This window comes from Otolemur garnettii, unplaced genomic scaffold (assembly GCF_000181295.1).
Source record: "Otolemur garnettii isolate 467f Iridium unplaced genomic scaffold, OtoGar3 scaffold00016, whole genome shotgun sequence".
NCBI lineage: Eukaryota > Metazoa > Chordata > Mammalia > Primates > Galagidae > Otolemur > Otolemur garnettii.
In genome coordinates this window covers 13,636,597-13,664,472 of record NW_003852411.1, presented here as the reverse complement: position 1 = coordinate 13,664,472, position 27,876 = coordinate 13,636,597, and the positions used below count along the sequence as shown (strand labels likewise).

Below are 27,876 nucleotides of genomic sequence, written 5' to 3'. Positions count from 1 at the left end.
AAACTATGAAAACCTGTGGGATACTGCAAAGGCAGGCCTTACAGGGAAATTTATAGCGTTAGATAATTAGCATTTCTTTTCATCAAGAAAACAGAAAGAGAGCAAGTCAGCAACCTAACAGGCCATCTCAAGCAACTGGAAAAGGAAGAACAGTTGAATCCCAAACCCAGCAGAAGAAAAGAAATAACCAAAATGAGAGCAGAACTAAATGAAATTGAAAACAAAAAATTATTAAAAGATCAGCAAAACAAAAAGTTGGTTCTTGGAAAAGATTAATAAAATTGATAAACCCTTGGCTAGACTAACCAAAACCAGAAAAATAAGATCTCTTAACTACTGTCAGAAATGATAAACAGAAATAACAGATGCCACAGAATATAAAACATTCTCAACAATTACTACAAAGAACTCTATTCCCAGAAATACAAAAATGTAGAGGAGATAGACCAATATCTGGAAGCACAATACCTTCTAAAATATCAAGTACGGAAATAGCATCAATTATACAAAATCTCCCAAAAAAGAAAAGCCCTGGACCAGAAGGTTTCACACAGAATTCTATCAAACCTTCAAAGAGGAACTAGTTTCTATAATGCATAAACTTTTCCAAAATATAGCAATCTACCCCAACACATTCTATGAAGCAAATATCACCCTGATCTCCAAACCAGGAAAGGACTCAACAAAAAAATAGGACTATAGACCAATATCATTAATGAGTATCAATGCAAAAATATTCAACAAGATATTATTAGCAAACTTGGCTCGGCACCTGTAGCTCAGTGGCTAGGGTGGTGGCCACATACACCAGAGCTAGCAGGTTCGAACCCAGCCCAGGGCCTCCCAAGCAATGGGAACCCAGCCCAGGGCCTCTACAACAGAAAAATAGCCAGGCATTGTGACAGGTGCCTATAGTCCCAGCTAGTTGAGAGGCTGAGGCAAGAGAATCACTTAAACCCAAAAGTTTGAGGTGGCTGTGAGCTATGATGCCATGGTACTCTACCAAGGGCAACATAGTGAGACTCTGTCTCAAAAAAATAATAATAATAACAAACAGAATACAACAACACATTAAAAAGGTTATACATCATAATCAAGTGGATTTTATCCCAGAGACACAGTGTTCATTCTACATATACAAATCTGTAAATATAATGCACCACATAAATAGAATCAAAAACAAAGACCATGTAATTCTTTCAGTTGATGCAGAAAAGGGTTTTGACAATATCCAACATCCTTTCATGATAAGAACACTCAAGAAAATAGGCTTAGATGGAACATCCCTTTAGCCAGTAGAGGCTATCTACAGCAAACCTACAGCCAGTATCACATTAAATGGAGTAAAAATCAAAGCATTTTCTTTCAAATCTGGAACCAGACAAGGATGCTCACTGTCTCCACTGCTATTTAAAATAGTGTTGGAAATCCTAGCCATCACAATCAGGCAAGAGAAGGACATCAAAGGAATCCAAATGGGGACAGAGGAGGACAAATTCTCCCTCTTCGCAGATGACATGATCTTATACCTGGAAAACCTCAGGGACTCAACTACAAAGCTCTGAGAAGTGATCAAGAAATATGGCAGCATCTCAGAATACAAAATCATTACCCACAAATCAGTAGCCTTCATATATGCCAACAGTCATCAAGCTGAGAATAAAATCAAAGACACTATTCCTTTTACAGTAGTACCAAAGAAGATGAAATACCTGGGAATATATCTAATAAAAGACATAAAAGGCATGGCACTGGTAGCTCAGCAGCTAGGGCTCCAGGCACATACATAGGAGCTGGCAGGTTCAAATCCAGCCTGGGCCTGCCAAATAACAATGACAACTACAACCAAAAAATAGCCAGGCGTTGTGGCAGATGCCTGTAGTTCCAGCTACTTGGGAGGCTGAGGCAAGAGAATCACTTAAGCCCAAGAGTTGGAGGTTGTTGTGAGCTGTGACACCATGGTGGCACTCTACCCAGGGCAACATAGTCAGTGAGACTCTTGTCTCAAAAAAAAAAAAAAAAAGTAGACATGAAAGATCTCTATAAAGAGAATAAGGAGGCTCGGCGCCTATAGCTCAACCGGCTAAGGCGCCAGCCACGTACCCCTAAGGTGGCGGGTTCGAGTCCCCAGCCCGGACCCGCCAAACAACAATGACGGCTGCAACCAAAAAAAAAAAATAGCCGGGCGTTGTGGCGGGCGCCTGTGGTCCCAGCTACTTGGGAGGCGGAGGCAGGAGACTCGCTTGAGCCCGGGAGTTGGAGGTTGCTGTGAGCTGTAATGCCACGGCACTCTGCCCAGGGGGACAGCTTGAGGCTCTGTCTCAAAAAAAAAAAAAAAAGAGAATAAGGAAACTTTGAGAAAGAAAATAGCAGAAGATGTCAACAAATGGAAGAACATACCATGCTCATGGCTGGGAAGAATCAACATTATTAAAATGTTTATACTACCCAAAGCAATCTATAGATTTAATGCAATCCCCATCAAAGCACCAATGTCATACTTTAAAGAACTTGAAAAAAATAGTACTTCAATTCATATAGAACCAGAAAAAACCCTGAATAGCAAATACAGTTTTAGAAATAAAAACAAATCTGGAGGTATCACATTGTCAGATATCAGGTTATATTACAAGACTTTAGTGATCAAACAGCCTGGTGCTGACACAGAAATAGACACTTATATCTATGGAATAGGATAGAGAATCTAGAGATGAACCAAGCCATACATCATCATTTAATCTTCCATAAGCCTAACAAAACATGCAATGGGCGGGGGGGGGGGGGGGAACCCTTATTACCAATGGTGCTGGGAGAGCTGGTTACCCATATGTAGAAAACTGAAACTGAACCTGCACCTCTCACCATTGACAAAAATTGATTCTCATTGGATAGAAGGTTTAAATTTAAGACATGAAACAATAATAATTCTAAAAGAGAGTGTGAGAAAAACACTTGAAGATATTGGCCTGGGACAAATCATTATGAGGAACCCCCCACAACCCCCAGCAATTGCAGCAGCACTAAAAATAAATAACTAGGATTTGATCAAGGTAAAAAGCTTTTGCACAGCAAAGGGTACCACAAACTAAATAGATGAGCCTTTAGGATGGGAGATTTTTGCATGTTATGGATCTGATAAAGGCCTGATAACTAGAATCTACAGAGAAATGCAAATCAAAATCACTCTAAGCTATCACCTAACCCCAGCAAGATTAGCCCACATCACAAAGTCCCAAAACAGCAGATGCTGGTGTGGATGTAGAGAGAAGGGAACACTTCTACACTGCTAGTAGGATTGAAAACTCATTAAGCCTTTTTGGAGAGACATATGGGTGATCCTCAAAGATCTAAAATAGACATTCCATTTCTCTGCAATCCCATTACTGGGTATCTACCCAGAAGAAAAAAAATCATTCAACCACAGAGACATTTGCACTAGGATGTTTATTACAGCTCAATTCATAATTGCCAAGTCATGGAAGAAGCCCAAGTGCCCATCGACCCATGAATGGATCAACAAACTGTGGTTTACGTATACCGTGAAATATTATGCAACCATTAAAAAAGATGGAGACTTTACATCTTTTGCACTTACCTGGATAGAGTTGAAATACATTCTTCTTAGTAAAGTATCACAAGAATGGAAAACTATCCAATGTACTTCATACTAATAGGAAATCAATATGTAGACAATTACATGCTCATAATAACAATAAAACACTAATATACTCCAGTTCAGTGGTAGAGGGGAACAGGAGGGTGGGGAGGGCAGAGGACATGGCAGAAGGAGTGAGGTCATGAGGCGGGATCTCACCTAATGTGCACATGGTGAGGGTGTATAACACACCCCCAGGTAAGGGGCTCTTCTACAAATGGAACTTTACCCTGGAAGTGAGAACAATTTAACCTAAAAATTTTACCCTTATATTAATTGGAAAAAATAAAGAAAAAACTCAAAAAATAAAATTAAATATTGTATAAAAAGAATTCTTTAGAAAAAAATTGTCTGAAATGTATATATTTTTTGTTCATACGTCTTTACATATGCTTTTTTTTTTTTTTATTGAATGGTAACTATGTACATTAATGCACTTCTGGGGTACAGTGTGGGGTTTTCATATGCAGTCTGAAATACTTCCATCAAACTGGTCAACACAGCCTTCTGAAATGTATATTATTAGCAGTTATTTGTACTATTATCATCCGTACTTGTAGCATACAAGATAGAATATTTCAATAGGGAGAAAACTTTCCATTGATTTATAAATGTGTACATTATAGCTTTAGTGGCAGTTATAAAATTATATGCTTCGAGTCTATTAATATTGAAGAGATAGGAACTTCTAAAGTCTTTAATGATTTATAGAAACAACACAAATTATTTTTGAAATTTGTGTTTCATCATGTAGCAGAAATAAGATCTTAAAACATACCACAGTACCTTTACTATAATTTAGTTAATAACTGTATAACTTACAGAATAAAAGTAATGGTTTCATTTCTTTAAGGCAGGTGTGAAATGGTTAATGATTCTAAATTAGAATAATGGTCATAATTAGAATAAGAAGAATTTTTTTTACATTGTTCTTAATTCTGTACATCATAGAAAAAAACTTAACTGGTAAAAACCCAAGGTAGAAACTTAACTTTTTTAAACTTGATTTTATAAAGTACATGCATTCCCTGGGCTATGGATGACCAACTTAATGGCATTCCATACTTAGGATTCTACTTATGGAATCACCATTTGTAATTAAATTATTAAATTAATAATTTGGGAACTAGTTTCTTCCATGCATGTAAACAAACCTGCGTGGTATAAACAATTTGTTGGTGCAGCACCTTTACATTGGCAGCTAATCTCATTGTAAGTCGCTTAACACACAGCATCACTTTCATCTTAACTATTTGATCTGGTGAGTCTGTGTTTACCCTGATGACTATGCCTCTGACACAAAAGTCCACTGCAAGTCCAGGTGAGCCTGCAGCGAAAAGGAAAATGATTATATTGGAAACAAAAATAGAAATCATTAAGTGTTCAGAGAAAGGCCAGGCACTTTCATTCATTGGGAAAGCATTAAGCTTCAGTCACTCCACTATCAGAACAATTATAAAGGAGAAAGTGAGAAAACAGAACATGTGTATGGCAGTCCACTGAAGAAAGCATCAATTATTACTAAGTAGTAAAGTGAATTACTTACTGAAGTGGAAAAGTTATTGATTTGTTTAGAAGATCAATATAAGCATAGTATTTCTGTTAGCCTAGCATTGATGAAACATTAGGGGTTAACCTTTATGTTCTTTTTTGAAATTTCTCCCATTTCCTATCTAAACTTTTTTTGAGTTTGTTTTTATGTTCTGTTGGTTTTAATTTAAAGAAAGAGGGCAGTAGTTTCTGTAACTTATTACAATACACGTATTATTACAGTATTACACTGTATCATTACTACCACATATTGGCCATTATAGTATTATTGTTACTGCATATTCCTTGTTCGTCAGGGTTTTTTTTTGAGTTACATACAAATCCAACCTAAAGACATTCTCAGAAATGTTATCTTGTCTGTAACCTCAGGACTACCTGCATGTTAAGTATATTAATATTAGAATTAGCATAACAATATTAAATATTTAGAACACAGACATCGTTTTTAAAAAAAAATCTGCCTAAATTCAGAATGGAATATGCTTTGTTAAAGTCTTCATTTCAGGGGAAGTGAAGAACTAACTACATTTCCCCTATTGAAAAAAGTTGATCAGATTCAAGTGTGTTACAGCACTTAGATTTAGAAGAAATACATTTTTGGTTCAGTAAAGAGCCCGTTCCATATTATGTTGAAAATGCCCTGAAGCTCTTGTGCATCTACTTGAAATCAATGTTTTTAGATTACAAAAATCTTATAATTAAATGACCATGTTAGTGATTTCTTATTTGCCATAGATAAAACTAGATCTATATAGATAATTTACTTACAGCATTATCTACTATTACACTTACTGTTATATAAATTGCTACCTTCTAGGAATATACAACCAAAATGTGCCTTTCTTTTTTTGGAGACAGAGTTTCGCTGTATCACCCTCAGTAGAATGCCGTAGTGTCACAATTCACAGCAACCTCAAACTCTTGGGCTCAAGCGATTCTCCTGCCTCAGCCTCCCAAGCAGCTGGGACTACAGGCACCCGCCACAACACCTGGCTATTTTTATTTGTTGTTGCAGTTGTGGCCCAGGGCAGATTCAAACCTGCCACCCATGGTGTACGTGGCCAGCACCGTAACCACTGTGCTACGGGTGCCAAGCCCAAACTGTGCATTCTGACACAATCTTATAGTTTATTAAGTCTTACAAATTGATTAGATTCTACCTAGTATCATCATTCAGGTTTAGGATAGTCACAAACTGAATACTAAAACTTAGGTTTTCTTCTCATAAAAAAATATATCTAGGATAGCCAAACTAATGTCTTAAAGTGGTTTTATAATATTTGCAATAAAATATTTATTGAGTGTTCACTTAACAATTATAGATAGTATATTAAATGCTTCACATGGATTATCTCATTTAATCTTCCCAATAGTTCTATAGAATATGTACTGTTCTAATTCCTGCTCTAAAGATCAGCAGGCTAGAAAACTTGACAAAAATCAGAAGCGATAGTCGCTAGGAATCAAATCAAGCATTCTCACTTCCACTTGATATCAGGGTAGAAATTTTGTCTTTTGTAATAATCTCTTCTGTGTAGTCTCCTTTGCTCTCTTTTCTTCTTCCCCCCTCTTCCTGTCTCCCTTCCTTCTAGGAAAGTAGTACATATTTAGCATTTGTAAATTAAAAGAATGGGGGAGCAAATGTCACTGACACAATAGCCACTTCTAATTTATTATAAACCTTTTAAAAAGCATGTTCTTTTATAACTTTTCCCCCTTTGTCTTTAAAAAATATACATATTGGGCCAGGCGCTCAGTGGCTCACACCTGTAATCCTAGCACTCTGGGAGGCCGAGGCAGGTGGATTGCCTGAGCTCACAGGTTTGAAACCAGCCTGAGCCAGAGCAAGATCTTGTCGCTAAAAACAGCTGGGTGTTGTTGCAAAAGCCTGTAGTCCCAGCTACTTGGAAGGCTGAGGCAAGAGAATCACTTGAGCCTAAGAGTTTGAGGTTGCAGTGAGCTATGACCCCACAGCACTCAACTGAGGGCAACAAAGTGAGACTCTATCTCAAAAAAAAAAAAAAGTATATATATATGTATATATGTATGCACACACACACATATCCTTTATATACGTGGGTCATTGTGAAAGTTTTGAGATACACAAAACTCAAGAAATCTAAAATCCGGCTCGGCACCAGATACTGGCCATATAATACACCGGGGCTGGTGGGTTCGAACCTGACCTAGGCCTGCTAAACAACAATGACAACAACAACAACAAAAATAGCCAGGGGTTGTGGCGGGCACCTGTAATCCCAGCTACTTGGGAGGCTGAGGTAAGATAATCACTTAAGCCCAAGAGTTTGAGGTTGCTGTGAGCTATGATGCCACAGCACTGTATCCAGGGCTACATAGTGAGACTCCGTCTCAAAAAGAAAATAAAAATAAAAAAATACAAAATCCACATGACAGAAATAAGCCCCCCCAGCAATACCAATAAGCCAAGCAAGCTGAAACTTGCATGGGTGAATCAAAAAGGACACTATCAACTATATTTTTGGAAATGAAATAATGGACCATAACACAATTTGTCTCAAAACTTTCATAGTGACCCATGTATTAGTAAACTTATTTCATTTATGTCCTAAAGTTATTTAAAATTCTTTAACTATTATCTTTAATTGGGTAGTATCTCAGATTTTAAATAGAATTTTACAACTATGTCACAAAATGGTTCCCATTTGATTTTCTGTTTAAACAGTCACCTCCCAAAAGCTGCACATCTGTGTCAAAGCAAGAGTCTAGCAAAGGAAGTCGTAGGACTGCAGGACAATGTCATCTGCCTTTCAAGTCTCATCAACACTGTAATAGTTGGTCAGATGAGTCATTATCTATGACACAATCAGGTAAGACTAATAATGAGGAGTTTGTTTTCTTTCCACTGTATTTGAATTCCTCTTTGTCTAACCATGTGCTAGTAGTCTGTTATCTTTTGTTGCATTCGTAAAGGCTTTCAAAAATCAAATCATATAATTCATTGTTTTCATTGATAATTATATCCTTAATTTCACAAAGTATGACAAACTGTTATATTGTCATATATTAATGGAGGTTCTGGGTTGGGGGGGGTTGTTTGTTTTGATTTTTTTGAGACAGAATGTCACTCTTGTCACCCAGGCTAGAGTAGAGTGGCATGATCATAGCTAACAGCAACCTCAAACTGCTGGGCTCAAGCACTCCTTCTGCCTCAGCCTCCCAAGTAGCTGGGATCACAGATGCATGCCACCACACCTGGCTAATTTTTTTCTATTTTTAGTAGAAATGGATTCTTGCTCTTGGTCTTGCTCAGGCTTGTCTTGAACTCCTGAGCTTAAGCTACCCTCCTGCCTTGTCTCCTGGAGTGCTGGGATTACAGGCATGAGCCACTGCACCCAGTCAGTGGACATTCATTTATCATATATTTGTTGAATATTTTTCTATATATCAGTCACTTCCTATATGTTTCCAAGTACATTGTTCCTCTCTGTACTTCAATTTGTTGAGCACAAATTATAATATACTTTGCCTAGCAGGTCTCCCCTATTAGACTGTAAACTCCTGAAGAGGAGGGTCAGTGTTTTCACAATTATAGCACCAGGACATAGCGGGCACTTTACATTGCATATGGTATATATTTTTTAAATGTTTTTTGAATAAATTAATGAAAACTGTGGGGAGAGTTAGTGGTAGAAGTCTCCAGAGATGGTGACCCAAGTCTCAAAGGAGGAAAGGTAGAGAAGTAATGTACTGCAAATGGCAGTGGGCAATATGGTCTATTTTTCTTTTGCCTCCATCCTGTTATAATCTCTGTAATATGTAGATTATGAAATGTGAACAGCCTCTACTCTAAAAGGCTTCAATGGGTTCGACCTTGGGAAGCATATGTAGACAGCACTTGGTTTATGTAAGATAGTGAAGAAGATTATTACTGTATTGAGTGTTGCCGTATTGAGAATATTGCTTTTTGAGCTCATTTTAATTTCTTTTGAGAGAAGACATTTAGTAAAGGAAAAGTGAAAAATATTCTTCTCTTTTGGTTCTGTGATTTTGTTTTCCATTTGTCAGATAATAGTAAATTATGGGATTTTCCCACACCCATATTTATAGATCCTTCTACATAATATTTCAAAGGATACGTGTTCCATAATTTATTTAGCTATTTTCCTAGTGATGATTATTTAGATTTTCTTGGGTTTTCCATAATTGCAAATATGTAGAGTGTACCTACATAAACCATCCTACTACATACCTAGACTATATGGTATAGCTTAATGCTCCTAGGCTGTAAACCTGTACAGTATGTTACTATCCTGAATATTGTAGGCAGTTGTACCACAGTGCTAAATATATATGCTTTCGTAATCTTACAGGACCCACTGTTATATATGCAGTCCATCACTGCCTGAATTGTGTATATAGCACACGACCATGTCTGTGTATATATATGAATGATAAAAATTCTTGTTGAATATTTCAGTAGGGAGTAGATTCTTAAAAATAGAAATATTGTGCAAAGTCAATTTAACTTTGAAAAATGTTGTCTTCAACTTGTGGAATATTTTTATATATTTGCTTATATGTATTTTGGTGAAAAGTTACTGCCCACAGAATAACATGTCAGTAGACAAACTTGATAATTGGAAACATGGGTTCTTCTCTTGGATCTCTTACTTACTGGTGACTTTTTATTCAAGTTTCTTTCCCATACTGGGTTATCTTTTTTCATCTGTAGCAATGGAATAATGTCTTAACTTCCTTGCATAAGTTATACACCAAAGATTAATAACATTTTAAGATACTTTATTGGTAAAATTCACTCAAACTCAAGTAAGAATAAATGGTTTTAGAAAAGTAGCTCTTGGTAAAATTCACTCAAACTCAAGTAAGAATAAATGGTTTTAGAAAAGTAGCTCTGAGATTTCTGAACTGTCGAGTCCTTCTACCTGTTCATGATGACGTAATTATACATAGTATTCGTGCAAAGTGGTAAATTTGAATGTAGTAGAGTTATGTAATACCTTTACTTAGTGATGGAGAGTTTGTTATTAATTAAATTAATATAATCAGTATATGTCAAATAATTAGAAACTTAACTTTTCCATTCAAGTTATTCTGTCCATCAGGTTATTTTCTCTTGGCGTGTTTAAACAAACTAATGTGCCATTTGCCTGACACGTCCCATCTCCACCTCCCAAAAAACCCTGCAGGAGAGAATCCCATAAAAATAATACATTTATCTAGAGAGTTGCTTGGGTGAAAAGAAAAATAACAGCAATTGTTTCAGATAGTATTCATGATAAATATTATGCAGTAATACTAGATTTAGGCAGATACATCTGTATTTCCATTTACTTTCCTAGGCTTCTATTAGTTTCTAATTGCCTTTCATTTGTTTACCTTTAGTTTCTTCAGTACTTAAACATATAAACATCTCCCAAAGTCTTTCTCTAAAAACTCCCAAGTTTTTCATCAACTGCTATCACATTTTCGTAACCATAGATAGTAAAGATATGTTTTAATTAGAAAATCAACTGCTGGCATACAAGGTCAGATGATTAAATTCACAAACTCCTTCTAGAAAAAGTGCTACAGGGCGGTGCCTGTGGCTCAAAGGAGTAGGGCGCTGGCCCCATATGGTGGAGGTGGTGGGTTCAAACCCAGTCCCAGCCAAAAACTGCAAAAAAAAAAAAAAAAAAAGAAAGAAAAGAAAAGAAAAGAAAGAGAAAGTGCTACATACCTCATTGCTGAATATCATCACTATGGTCACTTTTGAAGTACTTCCTTTGACCATCTGGTGACCATAGTGATATTCAGCAGTGAAGTATGTAGCACTTTTTCTAGGATAATTTCTTGAACTTAATTGTCCAACCTCATATATAGTTTTTAAAATAATCATTTTGGGGGCAAAGTTGAAACTAAGTCTGTGGGAGTGTAGTATTCTCCTACAAAATTTTGTCAAAGTAACATGTCAAGTTTTAGAGGCACATAAATCTTTTCAAGCCAAAGAGTACACAGTTTTAGAGGATCCAAGGTTATGGGCTTATACTTTTTGGAAAGATTATCATTTTTAGCTCAGGCTTTATCCCTGCTTCCAGTTATTATCATCAGTTGAATCAGTATAAAGCCAGCACCAGGTGTTCAGAACTTTCTAACCCTAAACCCAATTGATTATTTTCTTCAAAATTAAAAGAAAGCATAAGGGAGATAATGCAGTTGTTTTCCTCCCATCACCCTTTTAAGTTTTAAACGAAAAAATATTCTGCCTAACATTAGTCTGCATAAGGCCAGTCGTGTTGGTTCAGGCCTGTGAGCTTTGCTCTGAGAGAACAAAGCAGAAAGATTGCTTGAGCTCAGGAGTTTGAGACCAGCCTGAGCAAGAGTCAGACTTTGTCTCTACTAAAAATAGGAAAATTAGCCAGGTGTGGGAGCACATACCTGTGGTCCCAGCTACTTTGGAGGCTGAGGCAGGAGGACCACTTGAATCCAGGGGTTTGAAGATGCAGTGAGCTATGGTCATGCCACGGCCCTCTATCCAACACAACAGAGTGATATTGTGTCTCCAAATAAATAAATAAATGGCTACATTTTATATTCCTACCACCATTTAATTATTTTTTAAATTATTTTTTACAACAATTTTATATATTTATCATGTGCAACTTGATCTGAAAATTGTATACACTGTGGAATGGCTAAATCTAGCTAATTACCTCACGTAGTTATTGTAAGGTATTAGTAAGTGTGGTAAGGACACTTAAAATCTCTCTCAGCAATTTTTAAGAATACAGTACATTGTCATTAACTCTAGTCACCTTGTTGTACAATAGATCTCTTGAACTTACTCCTTCTATCTAACTGAAATTTTCTATCCTTGTAACAATTCCCCAGTCACCCAACTCCCAGCCCTTGGTAATCACCGTTCTACTCACTGTTTCCATGAAGGTAACCTTTAAGTTATGCATATAATGGAGATCATTTGCCTTTCTATGTCTAGTTTATTTCACTTAACATAATGCCCTCCAAGTTTATCCATATTGTTGCAAATGGCAGGATTTCCTTCTTTTTTAAGGCTGAATAATACTCCATTGTGTAATTAGTGTGTGCATATGCTAAATACACACATACACATCCCCCCCACATTTTCTTTATCCATTCATCCATTGATGGACACTTAAGTTGATCCCCTATCTTTTTATATATATACACACACACACACACACACACATAAATACACACACATACATATATGTATACATTATGAGAGTATTGGGTTGGGCAAGTTAACTTGCAACTATAATCCAACCATTTTGGGAGACCAAGGCAGGGGAATAGCTTGAGACCAAGAGTTCAAGATCAGCCTAAGCAACATAGCCAGACTTCATCTCTACAGGAAAGAAAAATAGGAAAATTAGCCAGGCATGGTGCTGTGCACCAGTACTCCTAGCTACTTGGGAGGCTGACGCAGGAGGATCCCTTGAGCCCAAGAGTTTGAGCTTGCAATGAGTATGACTGTGCCACTGGACACTGGCATGGGCAACAGTGAAACCCTGTCTCAAAAAAAAAGGAAAAACAAAGTGTTAATTAATAATTAGTGAGCTTTGCCCACTAAGATGGGTGTAACTTTCCTGGTACTTCTTAATTTAGTGTGATAGAAGTAATAGGGACTCAGATATCATTATTTCTTCTTTTTAATTTGCCTCAACACCCAATGAAGATTTCATTATTTCTAATCCAGATATTTGTACCACCCTATTAAAAAAAGACTATAACGTCTTTGCACTTAAATAAGTTCCAAAACTAGTTCTTTTGCAATTTAATCAGAAGTACCTGATAAAAACGTGACTTAAGATATAATGTCACTGTGTACATCTGATTTCTATACAATAGTATTTTTGTTATAAGGTTTTTAAATGTTCCATACATTAGCACATGGAAATGACACCACTGTGTGGTTCAAGGCAGCGTAAGGAACAGTAATTTGTATGCTATGTAGTTTGTGTGTGTAGTGAAATAAATAGTGTCTTTAAATAGTACCTGTTTATTTTCATAGCATATATCTGACACTTAATATAATGAAGTATCTTTTTCATAATGTTGCTATGACTAAATATCTTGTCAAATTTAATGAGCTTCATTTCATTTATACTAAATATTTTAAGAGCTTTCAAAGAAAGATTGCTATAGAATATATATTTTTTACTTTCCCCCTTTTTTTGTTTTTTGAGACAGAGTCTCACTCTGTCACCCTCTGTAGAGTGCTTTGGCGTCACAGTTCACAGAAACCTCCAACTCTTGGGCTCAAGTGATTCTCTTGCCTCAACCTCCCAAGTAGCTGGGACTATAGGTGCTTGCTACAACACCTGGCTTTTTTTAAGAGATGGGGTCTCGCTCTTGCTTAGGCTAGTCTTGAACCTGTGAGCTCAGGCAATTCACCTGCCTCAGCCTCCCAGAGTGCTAGGATTCCAGGTTTGAGCCACTGTGCCTGGCCCTAATTTCCCTTTTTTTAATGTAGTCTTAAATCATTAGTTAATGACTCACAGTAATTTGAAAAAGTGACACTCTAGTTTGATTTTAATATGACTTAAAAACTGTTAAGCTATATATTAATAACTAAAGGGAAAGATAACAACTTCTAACTGCTTATCTTACCAAGATGACATACCTGAGATTTATTTATAATTTCAAATAGTACAAGTAGAAAATGAAAATAACTCCCAATTCATGGTGGTTCACATCTGCAATCCTAGCGCTTTAGGAGGGTGAGGCTGGAGGATTGCTTGAGATCAGTGAGCAAGAATGAGACCCTGTCTCTACAAAATGTAGAAAAATTAGTTTGGCATCATTGTGCATATCTGTAGTCCCAGCTACTTGGGAGGTGGAAGCAGGAGGGTTGCTTGAGCTCAGGAATTTGAGGGTGCAGTGAACTATGATGATGCTACTGCACTCTACCTGGGGCAACAAAACAAGACCTTGTCTCCAAAAAAAAGTGAAAAGAAAAAAAAAAAGAGGAATTTATGGGAAAGTAGGGTTGTAGTTGACTACAATTTTTTTTAGCAGCTCAAATTTCTTACTCTTAATTATTAGATTGACTTTATATTACATTGCAGCTTTTCGTTAATAGTTACTGGGCTAACTATTCTTAAGTTAAAATTAAGTAAAATATTCTGTATCTCTTTCAGAAACTACATCAGACCAGAGTGACATTGAAGGTAGGATCAGAGCTCTGAAGGATGAGCTACGGAAAAGGAAATCAGTTGTGGACCAGTTGAAAAAGGAACAGAAAAAAAGACAAAAGGAAAGACTGAAAGCCCAAGAAGCCAGTCTGATCAAACAGTTAGAGGTTAGACATAGGAAGAAAGGGGGGTTAATATCCAGGTTAATGTATATGTGAAGCCTAAAATGTTTTTAATGTTGTTAATAAAGTAATGAATTAGGATTTTTCATTAGTAATGTGGTGCCACATTTTATCCTAACTCTTAAAAAACAATCTGAGGATTTCTAAGCAAATTCTTCCTTAAATCATTAAATGAAATATTAAATTTAAATATTAAAATAAATATTGAAATTGATCAGGCATGGTGACTTGCACCTGTAGTCCAGCTACTCAGAAGGGTAAGGCAGGAGGATCGTTTGAGCCCAGAAGTTTGAGACTGCAGTGTTCTATGAATAGCCACTATACTCCAGCCTAAATAATGTAGTGAGACCTGATCTCTAACCAATAAATAAATATTAAAATAAAGTATTAAGATAAGTTTTCTAAATAAGAAAGAGTAAGTCTAGAAAAGAAAGATTGGTATCTCTCTCACTTAAGCAGAGACCTGAATTGTTCGATAAGTAATTCTTGCTTTGGGATCTTTTACTGCTTTCTTTTCCTTTTTTTATTTGCAGAATTGTGTTTCATGCCATACAGCTTATTAGTAGAACACTTTGTACTACTTGAATGGTTCCTAAATCGTATCTCTAAATTTAACTTTTCTCCTAAGCTCTAAGCAGCCTTCCTGATTCTGTTCCAGGTGGAAAACTTTGTTTTAATATCTTCCTTATTCTCTTTTCTGCTGTCCATTTAGTCACCAGTTCCCACTGAGTCTTTTATAAAGTTTCTTTCTTGTCCTTTCCATTTCTACTGCCACTAAGCTAGTTGGGGCTCCTATGACCTCTTGCCTCTATTGTATGCATAATCTCTTAGATGTTCTGCCTCAGGCTGCTTCTCTATTATACACATTCCACCAGCCTAGGGTTCCCAAAACACCACATTCGTTATAGAATTGGACTGAATCCCCTATTCATCACAAAAACCACTTCTTGTGTTATCATCATCAGAAAAGCTCATTCAGTTTCCACCTGAACATTTCCAATAATAGGAAATTTCATATTTTCAAGGTAGTTGGTTTTACTGTTAGCTTATAGGTATTGTAAGTGTTAGAGAACCCATTGTTTTATTTTGCCAAAATTTCCACCCTTGTTAAATTCTACCCATTGGTCCTTGTACTATACCACCAAACACATGCTCTTCCTACATTTATTAATTTAATCATCAAATATTCATGTCTTTCATGAAATTCTCATACCATCAAGGTGTGGATGTTATTGTCCCTGTTTTACAGATAAGGAAACTGAGTTTCAGTGAGATTACTGATTTTATCCAGGGATTAACAGCTTGCAAGTGTTTAAGCTAGGATTTTAAATTTCTAAATTCTGTGTCTATATCATTGTACTTATCTTCCACACAGAAAATAAGCCTGTTAACAGATGTGGAGAAAATAAAACATTTAAACAGATACATAACACAGACATGGACCAGAGATTGTAACTTTCACAGATATCTAGAATTAGGGAAAATGATTAAGATACAATGACCATACTAGGGAGTTCATGTTGAAAAATAGTGGGAAACAAAATTTAAAAATAAAGATCATATTCAGGACCTTATAAATCAGACTGTTGTGTTTAGACTTCATCTTATAGGTCAAGTAATAAGGAGCTATTGAAGCAGAGTATTATCGCAAATAAAGTACTATTGGACATTAATAGTTCTATCAGTCAGAAAGGAGATTTCTGGCCGAGCACAATGGCTCATGCCTGTAATCCCAGCACTCTGGGAGCCCAAGGTGAGTGGATGCTTGAGCTTAGGAGTTCTAGACCAGCCTGAGCAAGAGTGAGACCCCATCTCTACTAAAAATGAAAAAACTGAGATAAGAGGATCACTTAAGCACAATAGTTTGAGGTTGTTGTGAGCTATGATGCCATAGTGCTCTACAGAGGGTGAAAAAGTGAAGCTCTGTCTCAAAAAAAAAAAAAAGACAAAAGAAAATTCTGTATTTAAGTTTTAAAATTATAGTATATGATAGAGAAATACATAGTACCTAACAGTTTAATTAAAAATCTATTGGATTTTGATAACAGAGTTAGTAAGTGGACCACACTCATTTCAGTATGGTTTCAGATATGAGTAATTGTAGTCCTCATCTATATATGTGTGTGTATGTATATACACACATAGCTATTGAGCTGGACCATCTAGGTGTAGTATATGTTTAGTATCAGGAGTTACCTTATCAAAACATTGAGAATTCAGATGAAGGTAACATGGATGACAGGGGTTGTGCAAGTAGGGATTTTAGCCCAGATTTTAGGGCTCTGTAGCAGCTGACAAATCATTTGTCCATCCATTTATTCATTCTATAAATTTTTACCTTGACAGCCTACTTTGGACCAGGCATGTGAATAGGTATTGGACCTAAACAGTATTAAACAAAACAGCCACAGTCTCAAGTAGTGAGAGTTATAAAAGTAGGGGTTTTAGCTCAGAAAACTAAGAAGAGAGATGTAATAGATAGGGGCCTCCCGTTAGAATTCATACAAATTAATATTATAAATTAGTAAAGTTTTGTTTACAGAATGGGTAATAACCAGAAAACGTTTTTTGTATTCTGAACTGTCATACTCCCAGCCATATATTTCCTTCTCTTTTTATAATGTGCATCCCTAAGTACTTATCCCTTAAGACATTTACTGCCATTGAAACTCAGAGCAGAATGGCTAAACTTCTCAAAAATACCATGAAAGTAATAGCACACGCTTTAGAAAGCAATAATTTAATTAGCTATTTTTTAATGTGGTGGGTATGAGTTATTGCTTCTTTGGTATTAAACTTTCATAGATCTAGATTATCATTTCTTAATTGATACTAGGATTACAATTATACATCTTGCTTATCTAAAGACTATTTTGAGAAGAATAGTAACCGTTTACTGGGAACAGGGAAGGAGACTTTTATATTATAACTTCCTTATTGCTTAAGTATTTCACCATAAAATATTTTATAATTTAAAATAGTTTTTAAAGACTCTGCCTAGTGACTTCTCTTATTTTTCTGAACTCAGTCGTATGATGAATTCATTAAGAAAACTGAAGCCGAGCTTAGCCGAGATTTGGAAACATCACCAACAGCCAAGCCTCAGATTAAAACATTCTCTTCAGCTTCTGAAAAACCCAAGATCAAGCCCCTTCCATTACACAGGTAGAAATTTTTGATAACTTACCTAGAGGTGTGCCTTGTTTGAAAAGAGAATAAAGAAATATTTTAGTAGAAGTTATCTTTAAACAACAGTAAAATTGTAGAAATAAAAATATTGTTTTATATTTTTTATCTCACCAAAGTAAAGTGTTATGTATTACAAATACATATTAAATTTATACGAAGATACAGATTTTAAAATACATTTTTAATTCTGCAACCTTGTGGATGCAATAAAAATTGTACATTCTAACATTGAACGTACATTGTATATTCTAACATCAGCAAGTTTGTGTATAGTCCAGGGTGTCAAAATTTGCTTTTTTTCTGCTGTACTTTGGAAGAAAAGTTGTCTTGACCCACACAGTAAAAATACAAACACGGAGGCACCTGTGGCTCAGTGAGTAGGCCCCATGTGCTGAGGGTGGCAGGTTCAAACCTGGCCCCGGCCAAACTGCAACAAAAAAATAGCTGGGCTTTGTGGCAGGCACCTGTAGTCCCAGCTACTTAGGAAGTTGAGGCAAGAGAATCACCTAAGCCCAGGAGCTGGAGGTTGCTGCGATCTGTGATGCTATGGCAGTCTTATCTACCAAGGACGACAAAGTGGGACTCTGTCTCTAAAAAAAAAAAATACAAACACTAACAAAAGCTGATGAACAAGAAAAAGATCTGTGCATAATTTTTGCAATATCTGACACCATAGATAAGCAAAACCGGCTTCAAATAATATAGGCCAGGTTGAGCAGCCCTGATGCACCTTTTGAAAAAGAATCTTGGGCTCAGCGCCTGTAGCTCAAGTGGCTAAGGCACAGCCACATACACCAGAGCTGGCGGGTTCAAATCCAGCCCGGGCCTGCCAAACAACAATGACACAGCTACAACCAAAAAATAACCAGGCATTGTGGCAGGTACCCGTAGTCCCAGCTATTTGAGAAGCCAAGGCAAGAGAATCGCTTAAGCCCAGGAGCTGGAGGTTGCTGTGAGCTGTGATGCCACAGGACACTAGCTAGGGCCACAGCTTGAAGCTCTGTCTCAAAAAAAAAAAAAAAGAAAAAGAATTGGGTAGTGTTTCAGAAGTCAAAAACAATCTGCAACCTTTGACCCACTTCTAAAGCTCACTTCTAAAAAGTTAGCTTGAGAAAATATGGGATACACAAATCTCTAGTTGCATAAATATGTATAACAGAACAGTCTTTGTATTCATAAAACATCAGAAGCACTTTTTACATCCAAAAATGGTTGAATGGTTTAGTAGATTGGGCAACAGAATATTAAGCAGACCATAAGCAAACACAGAAGAGACTAAGTAGCAACAGAATATATAACATAGTAGATGTAAAATATACAAAAGCAAAATATGTAACTAAAATGTGTACCCTTATAATATTCTGAAATATAAAAATAATAAATTTTAAAAATGTATATACTGTAGTATATTAAAAGGTCAGGTTATAATATTTAAACTAAATTTTGAACAGTGAGTAAGGGTAGGGAAATCAGTGCTGCTGAGAAACAGGGAGCATTTCAGAAAGAAGGGCATTCATGAATGACTAAAAGCAAAAAATAGATTGGCATGTTATAGAAGCTGAACATACTAGCATGTTGGTGGAGTTAGCCGAAAAACCTGGAAAAATAAATAAAAGCCAAATTGTGAAAATTTATACTCAGTATTCTTAGTAGTTTGTATTTTACCTTTTAGAAGATGTGGAGCCTTTGAAAGTTTTTTTAAAGAAGTATTTTGGTATTTTTTTGTTACAGAAGAAATACAGATAATTTAGCATTACCTGAATTTGAATCCTGGCTCTAGTTCTCACTAACTCTAACTTTGGGAAAGTTATTTAACCTCTCGGTGTTTCAGATTCTTAACAAGGATTTATATCTCTATTAAACAGGGATAATGTTACTTGGTTAGTATACTTATTAAGAGGGTTAAAAAACTTTACTTAGAACAGGGCCTAGCACATAATAAAGGTTGTGTATTAGCTGCTGTTATTATTATTGTTACTCTTATATCTAGGGAAGCAATAGAAAGAAAAAGTTTAAATACCAGATATACTAGAATAGCAAATATCAACAATAGATATATTTCCTTCCATGGTTTTTTTTATGCTTAGATTTTGTGTATATTTTTGTTATAGATATATTTTCTATTATATAAACTGTAAATTTTAATTTCTACATAATATACTATTGAATGACTTTATAATTTTTTTAATCAGGCTACTGATGATTTTAATCAGAGAGTGACCCAGTCAGATTTTGTTTACAGAGATCTTCCTGACCACAATATGGAAGAAAAATTAAAAAGACTAAGTTTAGAAGCAGGACAAAAAAGTATCTAAGCTAGGCCTCCAATAAATAGCAGTAATAAAAATATAGAAGATGTATGTTAGGAATATTTAAGAAATCAAGTTGACTAGTTAAAGTAGGAGATGGGGAAGCAGGGAAGATCTAGGATCACAGACAGGTTAGGATGCTGATAGGGTCAAGGTATGTTAACCTAACTGGAAAAGGAGGTGGTTTTTTGTGGGAAGCTTATTATTTTGGTTTTAAATGTTAATTTTGAGATATTTATCCAAGTAGAGTTATCCAGGAAAGTTGTCAGGGTTAGAAACAAGGAGATGATCAACCTGTAATAGTGGTTAAAGCCATAAACTTCACCCAGAGAAGATAAGCACTCAGAATAAATGGGAACCATGTACTAAATATGACAAAATAGCAACATTTAAGATTATTATGATAAGGTAGGAAGCAGAAGCCAAATAACATGGCTTAGCAAATGAAACAGAATCAAGAGAATGAAGATAGGGAATATAACCTTCTCTGTTAATTATAAAGAGTAGGAAAAGACAATAGCATTGGGGTGGAAGAATGAGGAGTGGAAGGGGAAAGGGTGGGCAGTATTTGAGGCTTGAGATATACTAATATGCTGGGGGTGGGCAATCTTTAGATAGAAGGCTAAAGATTATGGGAAAAAGAATAGATAATGAGTACCATCCATGAGGCCATGAAAATTTATGGGATCTAGAACAGAAGGAGGTTTAAGCAATTAGCTTTTTTCCCCCCCTTTTTTATCTCCCTATTGGGAAGGTAAACCAATTAGCTTTTATCAAGTGAGAGAGATACCTTTTCCTCCCTACAGCAGAATAAAAGGCATTTGGGATGTCTATGACAACAGATAAATTTGTAGGTAGAAAAATTGAGGGTAAGAAGAAGTTGGTGCCCAGGGGCCTCTTTTTTTCTCATTGTAAGAGGCAAGATCATCTACTAAGAGTGACAAGGGCTAGACATAGGCTTGAGGAAGGTGGAAAAAGTTGAAACACTTCCTGAGAAGAAAAAAGAAGTAGCTGTCTAAGAATGTCTGCTTTTTGTTAGCAATTATTATAATAAAATGTTTATTTCTGCTTTTCACTTTAGATCTGAAACAACAAAGAATTGGAAATCTCTAGCAGACTCAGAACGTTCCAGAGGATCCCTTGAATCTATTGCTGAACATGTTGGTATGTAACTAGAAAAAGTAATTAAGTTGAGTCTTCATAGTCTAAATATTTGTACAAAGGCCTACAAATTTCTACCTCTACAGCTTTTTTACTAAAAAGTTAGTTTCTTAAATAGGTTATTTGATATTTTAAGTACTTTAATATTTTAAAATCATTTATTGGTTATGCATAAGTTATCTGAATCAGTTTTTAATTGTCCCGAATTTTATGGTAACAACCAAAGCATGAAAATTAAATGGCTAAGTATATTATCAACATCTATAAATTCCCACTTAATCAGATTTTGTATCTGATTATGTATTATGTCAATGTACATTGACACTTAGATAAATGATTATATACTTTTTTTCAATTTAATCAAAGAAAAGTAAGAATTATTGAAAATAAAATGTAATTCAGTGAGGAATTGAAACTGTTGAGGCATGTAAAGGACTGCCTAGAGTTAATGACAAAAATAGAAGTTTGAATTTCAGACTTAATTCTTGGTTTATTAGCTCACTGTATCGTACTTACTTTCCTCTTATTTTGCAAAATTAGTTGATCTTTTTCTTTTTTTTTTTTCCTTTTTACAATTAAGAGCTTAGTCGAAGGTCCCAGGTATAAAAGTATTATTTGTTCCTCCCTCACTGGTTTCCTATTTGAAGAATGTATGTGCTATCTGTCATACAATTCAGTTTTTGTATGATTTGAAAATGATCAATCATGTAAAGCAATGGTTCCACAAACTTAGATCCATTTTTCTTCACTTTATAGGTTAAGATAGCACTTAAGAAAATATTCTAAACTTTAAATTTTTTAGTAATTTTAAATGTTCTGTTTATTATTAGTATAGTACATACTTTTAAAAGAAAAACTTACTTTATATGGTAACCAAAACAAGTCATATTTATTGACCAGAGTTTTTCTTTATGAAACTTAGTCTTCAATTTAAACTTGTAAGTCCACAAAACTGAAAGATTGTGATTAAATCATTTTGATGTGGTGATTTTTTTTTCTTTAAGATGCTTCATTGTCAGGTTCTGAGAAATCACTATCAGAAAGATCTTTACCTGCACATGCAAAGAGAGTGATTGAATGGGACAGTCGAACAGAAGATTTTCAGATACCTTCTCCAACTGTCAGATCATCACGGAAAACCAGGGCAGAATCTGGAGATTCTTTAGAAAATGTACTTTCATTAACTCTTCTCAGAGAATTAAATGTCCCAAATAGAATTCTCGAGGCTTCACATGCCATGGTTGAAGAATCTAGTAAAAAGTCAGAAATACAAGAAGTAGAAAATGTAAAATTGGAGGAGAATGAGATTGAAGATGCCTGTTCTAAACAAAAGAAAGCTGATGTCTCACTGAAACTAGAACTGGTAGAGTCATCTGAAATTCTTTCAAGGAAAGATCTTCACTTAGATTCTGTGAATGTTCAGAAAGACTTCGTTAGATTAGCCATTGAAAATCTTCATAAAAAAGAGGAAATGTTGAAAGAGATACCATCAGATCAAGGTACAGATCATAGTCCAAACATCCACTCAGGAAAAGACATTCATGAACAAAAGAACAAAAAAGAAAGGGACTTGTCTTGGTCAGAACATCTTTTTGCTCCTAAAGAGATATCATACTCTGAAGATTTTGAAGTGTCTTCTTTCAAGAAAGAAATTTCAGCTGAACTAGACAAAGGTGATTTTGAGATGTCATCTTTGTTGTCACTCAGGAAAGACTCTGAGTCTTACAGAGATAAGTCACAGCTAACAAAGAGCTCTAGAAGTAGAGCCACCAGCTTCGGTAGTGATGATGAAATCAGTGAGTGCCTAAGTGAGAAAAGCCTTTCCAGTCATAGCAAGGTCCACTCTGAAAGGCTGTTAGAACTCAAGTCCCCTACAGAGCTTATGAAAAGCAAGGAGCGCAGTGATGTGGAGCATGAACAGGGAGTTACTGAATCCCCTTCATTGCGGTCAGTTGGTGCGGCAGATGAGTTACTTGATTTTCACGTTGGTGATAGGGTGTTGATTGGCAATGTTCAGCCAGGAATTCTTCGATTTAAAGGTGAGACTAATTTTGCTAAAGGATTTTGGGCTGGAGTAGAGTTGGATAAACCTGAAGGAAATAACAATGGAACATACGATGGCATTATATATTTTGAGTGCAAAGAAAAGCATGGCATTTTTGCTCCTCCTCAAAAAATATCTCACATTCCAGAAAACTTTGATGATTATATAGATATAAATGAAGATGAAGACTGTTACTCAGATGAACAGTATCGATACTATAATCAAGAGCAAAAAGAAACAGAGGGTCCAAAAGATATTAAAAAAGATGCAATTGAATATTTTTATGAAAACTTTCTACCTAGTAAACATGATATAGAAGCCTCAGTTGATAGAGATAGAAGCCTTAAAATAGAAACAGACAATATACAGGACATCTCTGGGGTACTGGAAGCCCATGTTCACCAGCAATCTTCAGTGAATTCACTGATTTCTTCAAAGGAAAACAAAGACTTTGTTTCTGATGCCACAGAAAACTTTTCTACAGCTGCAGAAGACCATAGTTTAGATAATACCTTTTCTGAAGAATTAAAGAGGCAAGAGCAATTCACAGAAAAGAAAGAGAACCTATATTTGGAAGTTTCAGAGAAGCTTTCTACCCCACTGCTGGACCTTTTATCAAGAGAAAAAAAACAATTGGAAGCCCAGCAGAGGTCATCATTCACGGAGGAAAAAAAGTCAAAGCAACAGCTGGAAACAGTCAGCTTACTGACAGACAGCTTACTAAAAGTCTTTGTGAAGGACACGGTCAATCAGCTACAACAAATCAGAAAAGCTAGGAATGAGAAAATCCAGCTTAGCAATCAGGAGCTTCTTGATGATGAGGAAAAGAAAGTACCACCCCAAGATCTATCCCAAAATCTTGAGAAACAGTCACCAAGTATTCAAAGTTGCTTCTTAAGGTCTGAATTAGAAGATGAAAAAGAAGAGATTTCCTCTCCAGATATGTGTCCCAGACCTGTAAGTTTTTGTCTAGAAAATGTATCAATTTACCTTGCCTGTGTAGTGCATTTTCATTCTGTGGCTTCTATTAGGGTTGTTGTTTTTTTCTTTTTTTTTCTGGCACTATACTAGTTTTTAAAGGTCTTACAGCTGGTTTTCTGTCTGAAGTGTAGTTGTCCTCTATTATGTCATGAATAGTCGCTATAGAGTTGTCACAAACACTGGCAGGTTTATGGTCTGGGTTGACAACCCTGGCATACTGTCCACATATTAGACCCCCTTCCAGATTCATTGAACAGATTATTCCATGGAGCTTTCCAGAGGGCCACATCCAAACTTGTTTGTTCATGTATCTACTAAGTCATGGTTGCCCTGCAGAGATTACCAGTGTGATGTTGTTTCTGATAATATTAAAATGTATCTACTATGACATATACTCAGACTTTCACCTTGGTTAGCTGGCCCATGGGTATCCAAGCAAAAAGTAATGATTTTGAGTAACTTGAGCCAGATAATCACCAAAGGTGAGAAATTTTATATCCCATTTCCATATCCCAAAGACAGTCCTTTAGAAACAGAATAATGATAATACAAAAAGAAAAAAAAAAAACTGGGTGGTGCCTGTGGCTCAAAGGAGTAGGGCACCAGCCCCATATGCCAGAGGTGGAAGGTTCAAACCCAGCCCCAGCCAAAAAAAAAAAAAAGAACTAATCAATAAACACATTATAAAAATTCACTCATAATGCTTATACAAGCAGAATTGTGAGAGCAAGATAATTTTTCTTTAATTGTTTATTAGTAGCCACCATATAGTTTTTATTTTGTTTATTTATAGAGAAATATTAAATATATAAATAATACATTTACTTTGTGTTTAAAAAAAAACATTTTAAGTGTTATGAGGTCACTAAATGGTGCTTTATTTGAATGGTTCCATTTTTATAGGAGAGCCCCGTATTTGGTGCCAGTGGGCAGGAAGAACTTGCTAAGAGACTTGCTGAACTTGAGCTCAGCCGGGAGTTTCTGAGTGCATTAGGAGATGATCAAGACTGGTTTGATGAAGACTTTGGTTTGAGCTCTTCTCACAAAATCCAAAAAAATAAGGCAGAAGAAACGATTGTACCTCTAATGGCCGAACCTAAAAGAATATCCCAGCAGCCATGTGAAACATTACTGGCAGTCCCACATACTGCAAAGGAAGTAGAGACTCTTGTATATAATGCAGCAGAAGAACTTTGGAAATGGAAAGAATTAGGCCATGATCTTCATAGCATCAGTATTCCTACAAAACTGCTTGGCTGTGCCAGTAAGGGTCTAGATCTAGAAAGTACTAGTAAAAGAGTCTATAGACAGGTACGTAATATGGAAGGATAATTTTAATTTTTAAACTCATTGTCTCAGATTTGGATTCTTAGCCATTTTGTTTTGTTTTTCTCTATCAAGGCGGTTTTTGATTTAACAAAAGAGATTTTTGAGGAAATATTTGCTGAGGATCCCAACTTAAATCAACCTGTGTGGATGAAGCCATGTAGAATCAACTCTACTTACTTCCGACGAGTGAAAAATCCAAATAACCTTGATGAAATTAAGGTAAACTGCAAATCACTTAGTACCTTCTGTTTTGATTTTTTGAACTTGGTGTTCATTTACACAGATCTATAAATGTTGTAAAAGCAAGTATTTTTCTGTTTTAGTCACCTTTACATTCTCAGGACCTGTCCTTTAGTGGGTATCAGTAAATATTTGTTAATTCATTAAATCTGTGAACAACAGAGAGATGGCAATGAAAGGGAACCCCTTTAAAAAAAAAGACTTTTATCAGTCATAACCTATATTATGTATGATTTATAATATTTAAGAAAACTTAGGAAAACCCAGGGAGATAAATTATGGCAACTCAGGAGTTTCAGGTGTCTTTTGAATTTAGAAGTAGGTATAAATGTTCTAGACAAGGTACACATGATAACATTATGTCTTCTCAACATGCCAATTCTGGACATATAGGTGTTACCTTTCCATCTTTGACTTTGGAAGTTTCAAATTGATAATTTGTTTTTGAAATATGTAGAATAGTACATAAAATATATGAAAATATTTATTTTGTTATCCAAGTAACTTTTGTCCAGAAGCTGCAAGGACCACAGAGTTTAAAGTCACATTGGTGGCAACCTATTCTGCTCAGTCACAGATTTCTTTAATTCAGCAAATGTTACATTTCCAAAGGAGTGATTTTCAAACATTAATATGAGTATGAATCATCTGGGATCTTGTTAAAATGGGGTTCTTAGTAGGTTTGGAGTAGGACCTGACATTCTACATTTCTAACAAGCTGTCAGGTGTGATACAATGCTGCTGGTCCCAGGACTGCTATGAGTAGAAAGGCATTACAGGGAGGCACCTGTGGCTCAGTGAGTAGGGCACTGGCCCCATATACCAAGGGTGGTGGGTTCAAACCCAGCCCTGGCCAAACTGCAACAAAAATAAAACAGCCAGGCATTGTGGTGGGCACCTGTAATCCCAGCTACTCGGGAAGCTGAGGCAAGAGAATCACCTAAGCCCAAGAGCTGGAGGTTGTTGTGAGGTGTGATACCATGGCCCTCTACTGAGGGTGACAAAGTGACACTCTGTCTCTAAAAAAGAAAGAAAGAAAGGCATTAAAATTGTGTTTTCCAAACTTATGTGATCACCAAAAGCCTTTAAAAATATTTTATACTGTCAGAACACCAACAGATATTTATGAGATATAATTTATTTTTACTTCAGAAATCAGCAAATCATGCCCCATGGGCCAAATCTAGCCCACTGTCATTTTTATAGATAAAATGTTTTGGACGACAGCCACACCCGTTTGATTATACATATCTATGGCTGCTTTCCTACTACAGTCATGGAATTAAATTATTGTGGCAAAGACCATGTGGCTCACAAAGCCTCTAAAATATTTACAGTCTGACTCTTCACAGAAAAAGTTTGCCATTCCCTGGCTTAGATTAAAGTAGGTGGCTTTTTAAAAACGCTTATGTATTCTATTTCTTCCATCATTCCACAGTTAAATGGGTGTAGGTGGGGAGTAGTGAAGTTCAAGAGTGCCTTGGTACTTTGAGAATCTTCTCAAATGATTCTGATTCATAAATGTGTCTCTTCCCCCGTTAAGAATATTGCTTTTAATAAAACAACCATAAAAAGTAATAAAATATTTGTTAATAAAATACAAGTTAAAATAAAACAAGATGCATAATATACCATCAGTTGTCAAACTTCATGCATCAGCATAGGAGATAATACATGCTGTCCACTACTTAATGTCAAGATAGTATTTCATAAAGGTTTCTTTAATAGTGCTAATCTTATTGGCAGTAAAATTATCATGCTTCTTATAGTGAGGTGTAGATTAATTTTTTTTAATTTAACATATTTGGATCTTGGTGCTTCCAACTATCCGTTTCTCACATGGCACTGTTCCAAAAAATTTCTTTGCAATTTTTCAGATTCAGATGTTTATTTTGTTTTCTTTACTAGTTTTGCCAGCTTGAAGTTAGTCATCCTTAAGAAAAGGGATCTCGGCTCGGCGCCTGTGGCTCAACCGGCTAAGGCGCCAGCCACGTACACCTGAGGTGGCGGGTTCGAATCCCCAGCCCGGACCCGCCAAACAACAATGACGGCTGCAACCAAAAAATAGCCGGGCGTTGTG

The 27,876-nt window shown here is 35.9% G+C and overlaps 1 protein-coding gene across 4 annotated transcripts in view; it reads left to right on the top strand.

Moving 5' to 3' along the window:
* CEP350 (centrosomal protein 350) overlaps positions 1-27,876 on the top strand; it is a 187,037-nt gene that overhangs the window by 143,405 nt on the left and 15,756 nt on the right. For all 4 annotated transcript variants that reach the window (XM_023510752.1, XM_023510754.1, XM_023510753.1 and 1 more), the window contains 7 exons: positions 7,911-8,055; positions 14,368-14,528; positions 17,572-17,708; positions 21,123-21,205; positions 22,207-24,203; positions 25,131-25,538; positions 25,629-25,775. In XM_023510752.1, coding sequence (XP_023366520.1) covers positions 7,911-8,055; positions 14,368-14,528; positions 17,572-17,708; positions 21,123-21,205; positions 22,207-24,203; positions 25,131-25,538; positions 25,629-25,775 — 3,078 coding nt within the window. The remainder of the gene's footprint in view (positions 1-7,910; positions 8,056-14,367; positions 14,529-17,571; positions 17,709-21,122; positions 21,206-22,206; positions 24,204-25,130; positions 25,539-25,628; positions 25,776-27,876) is intronic.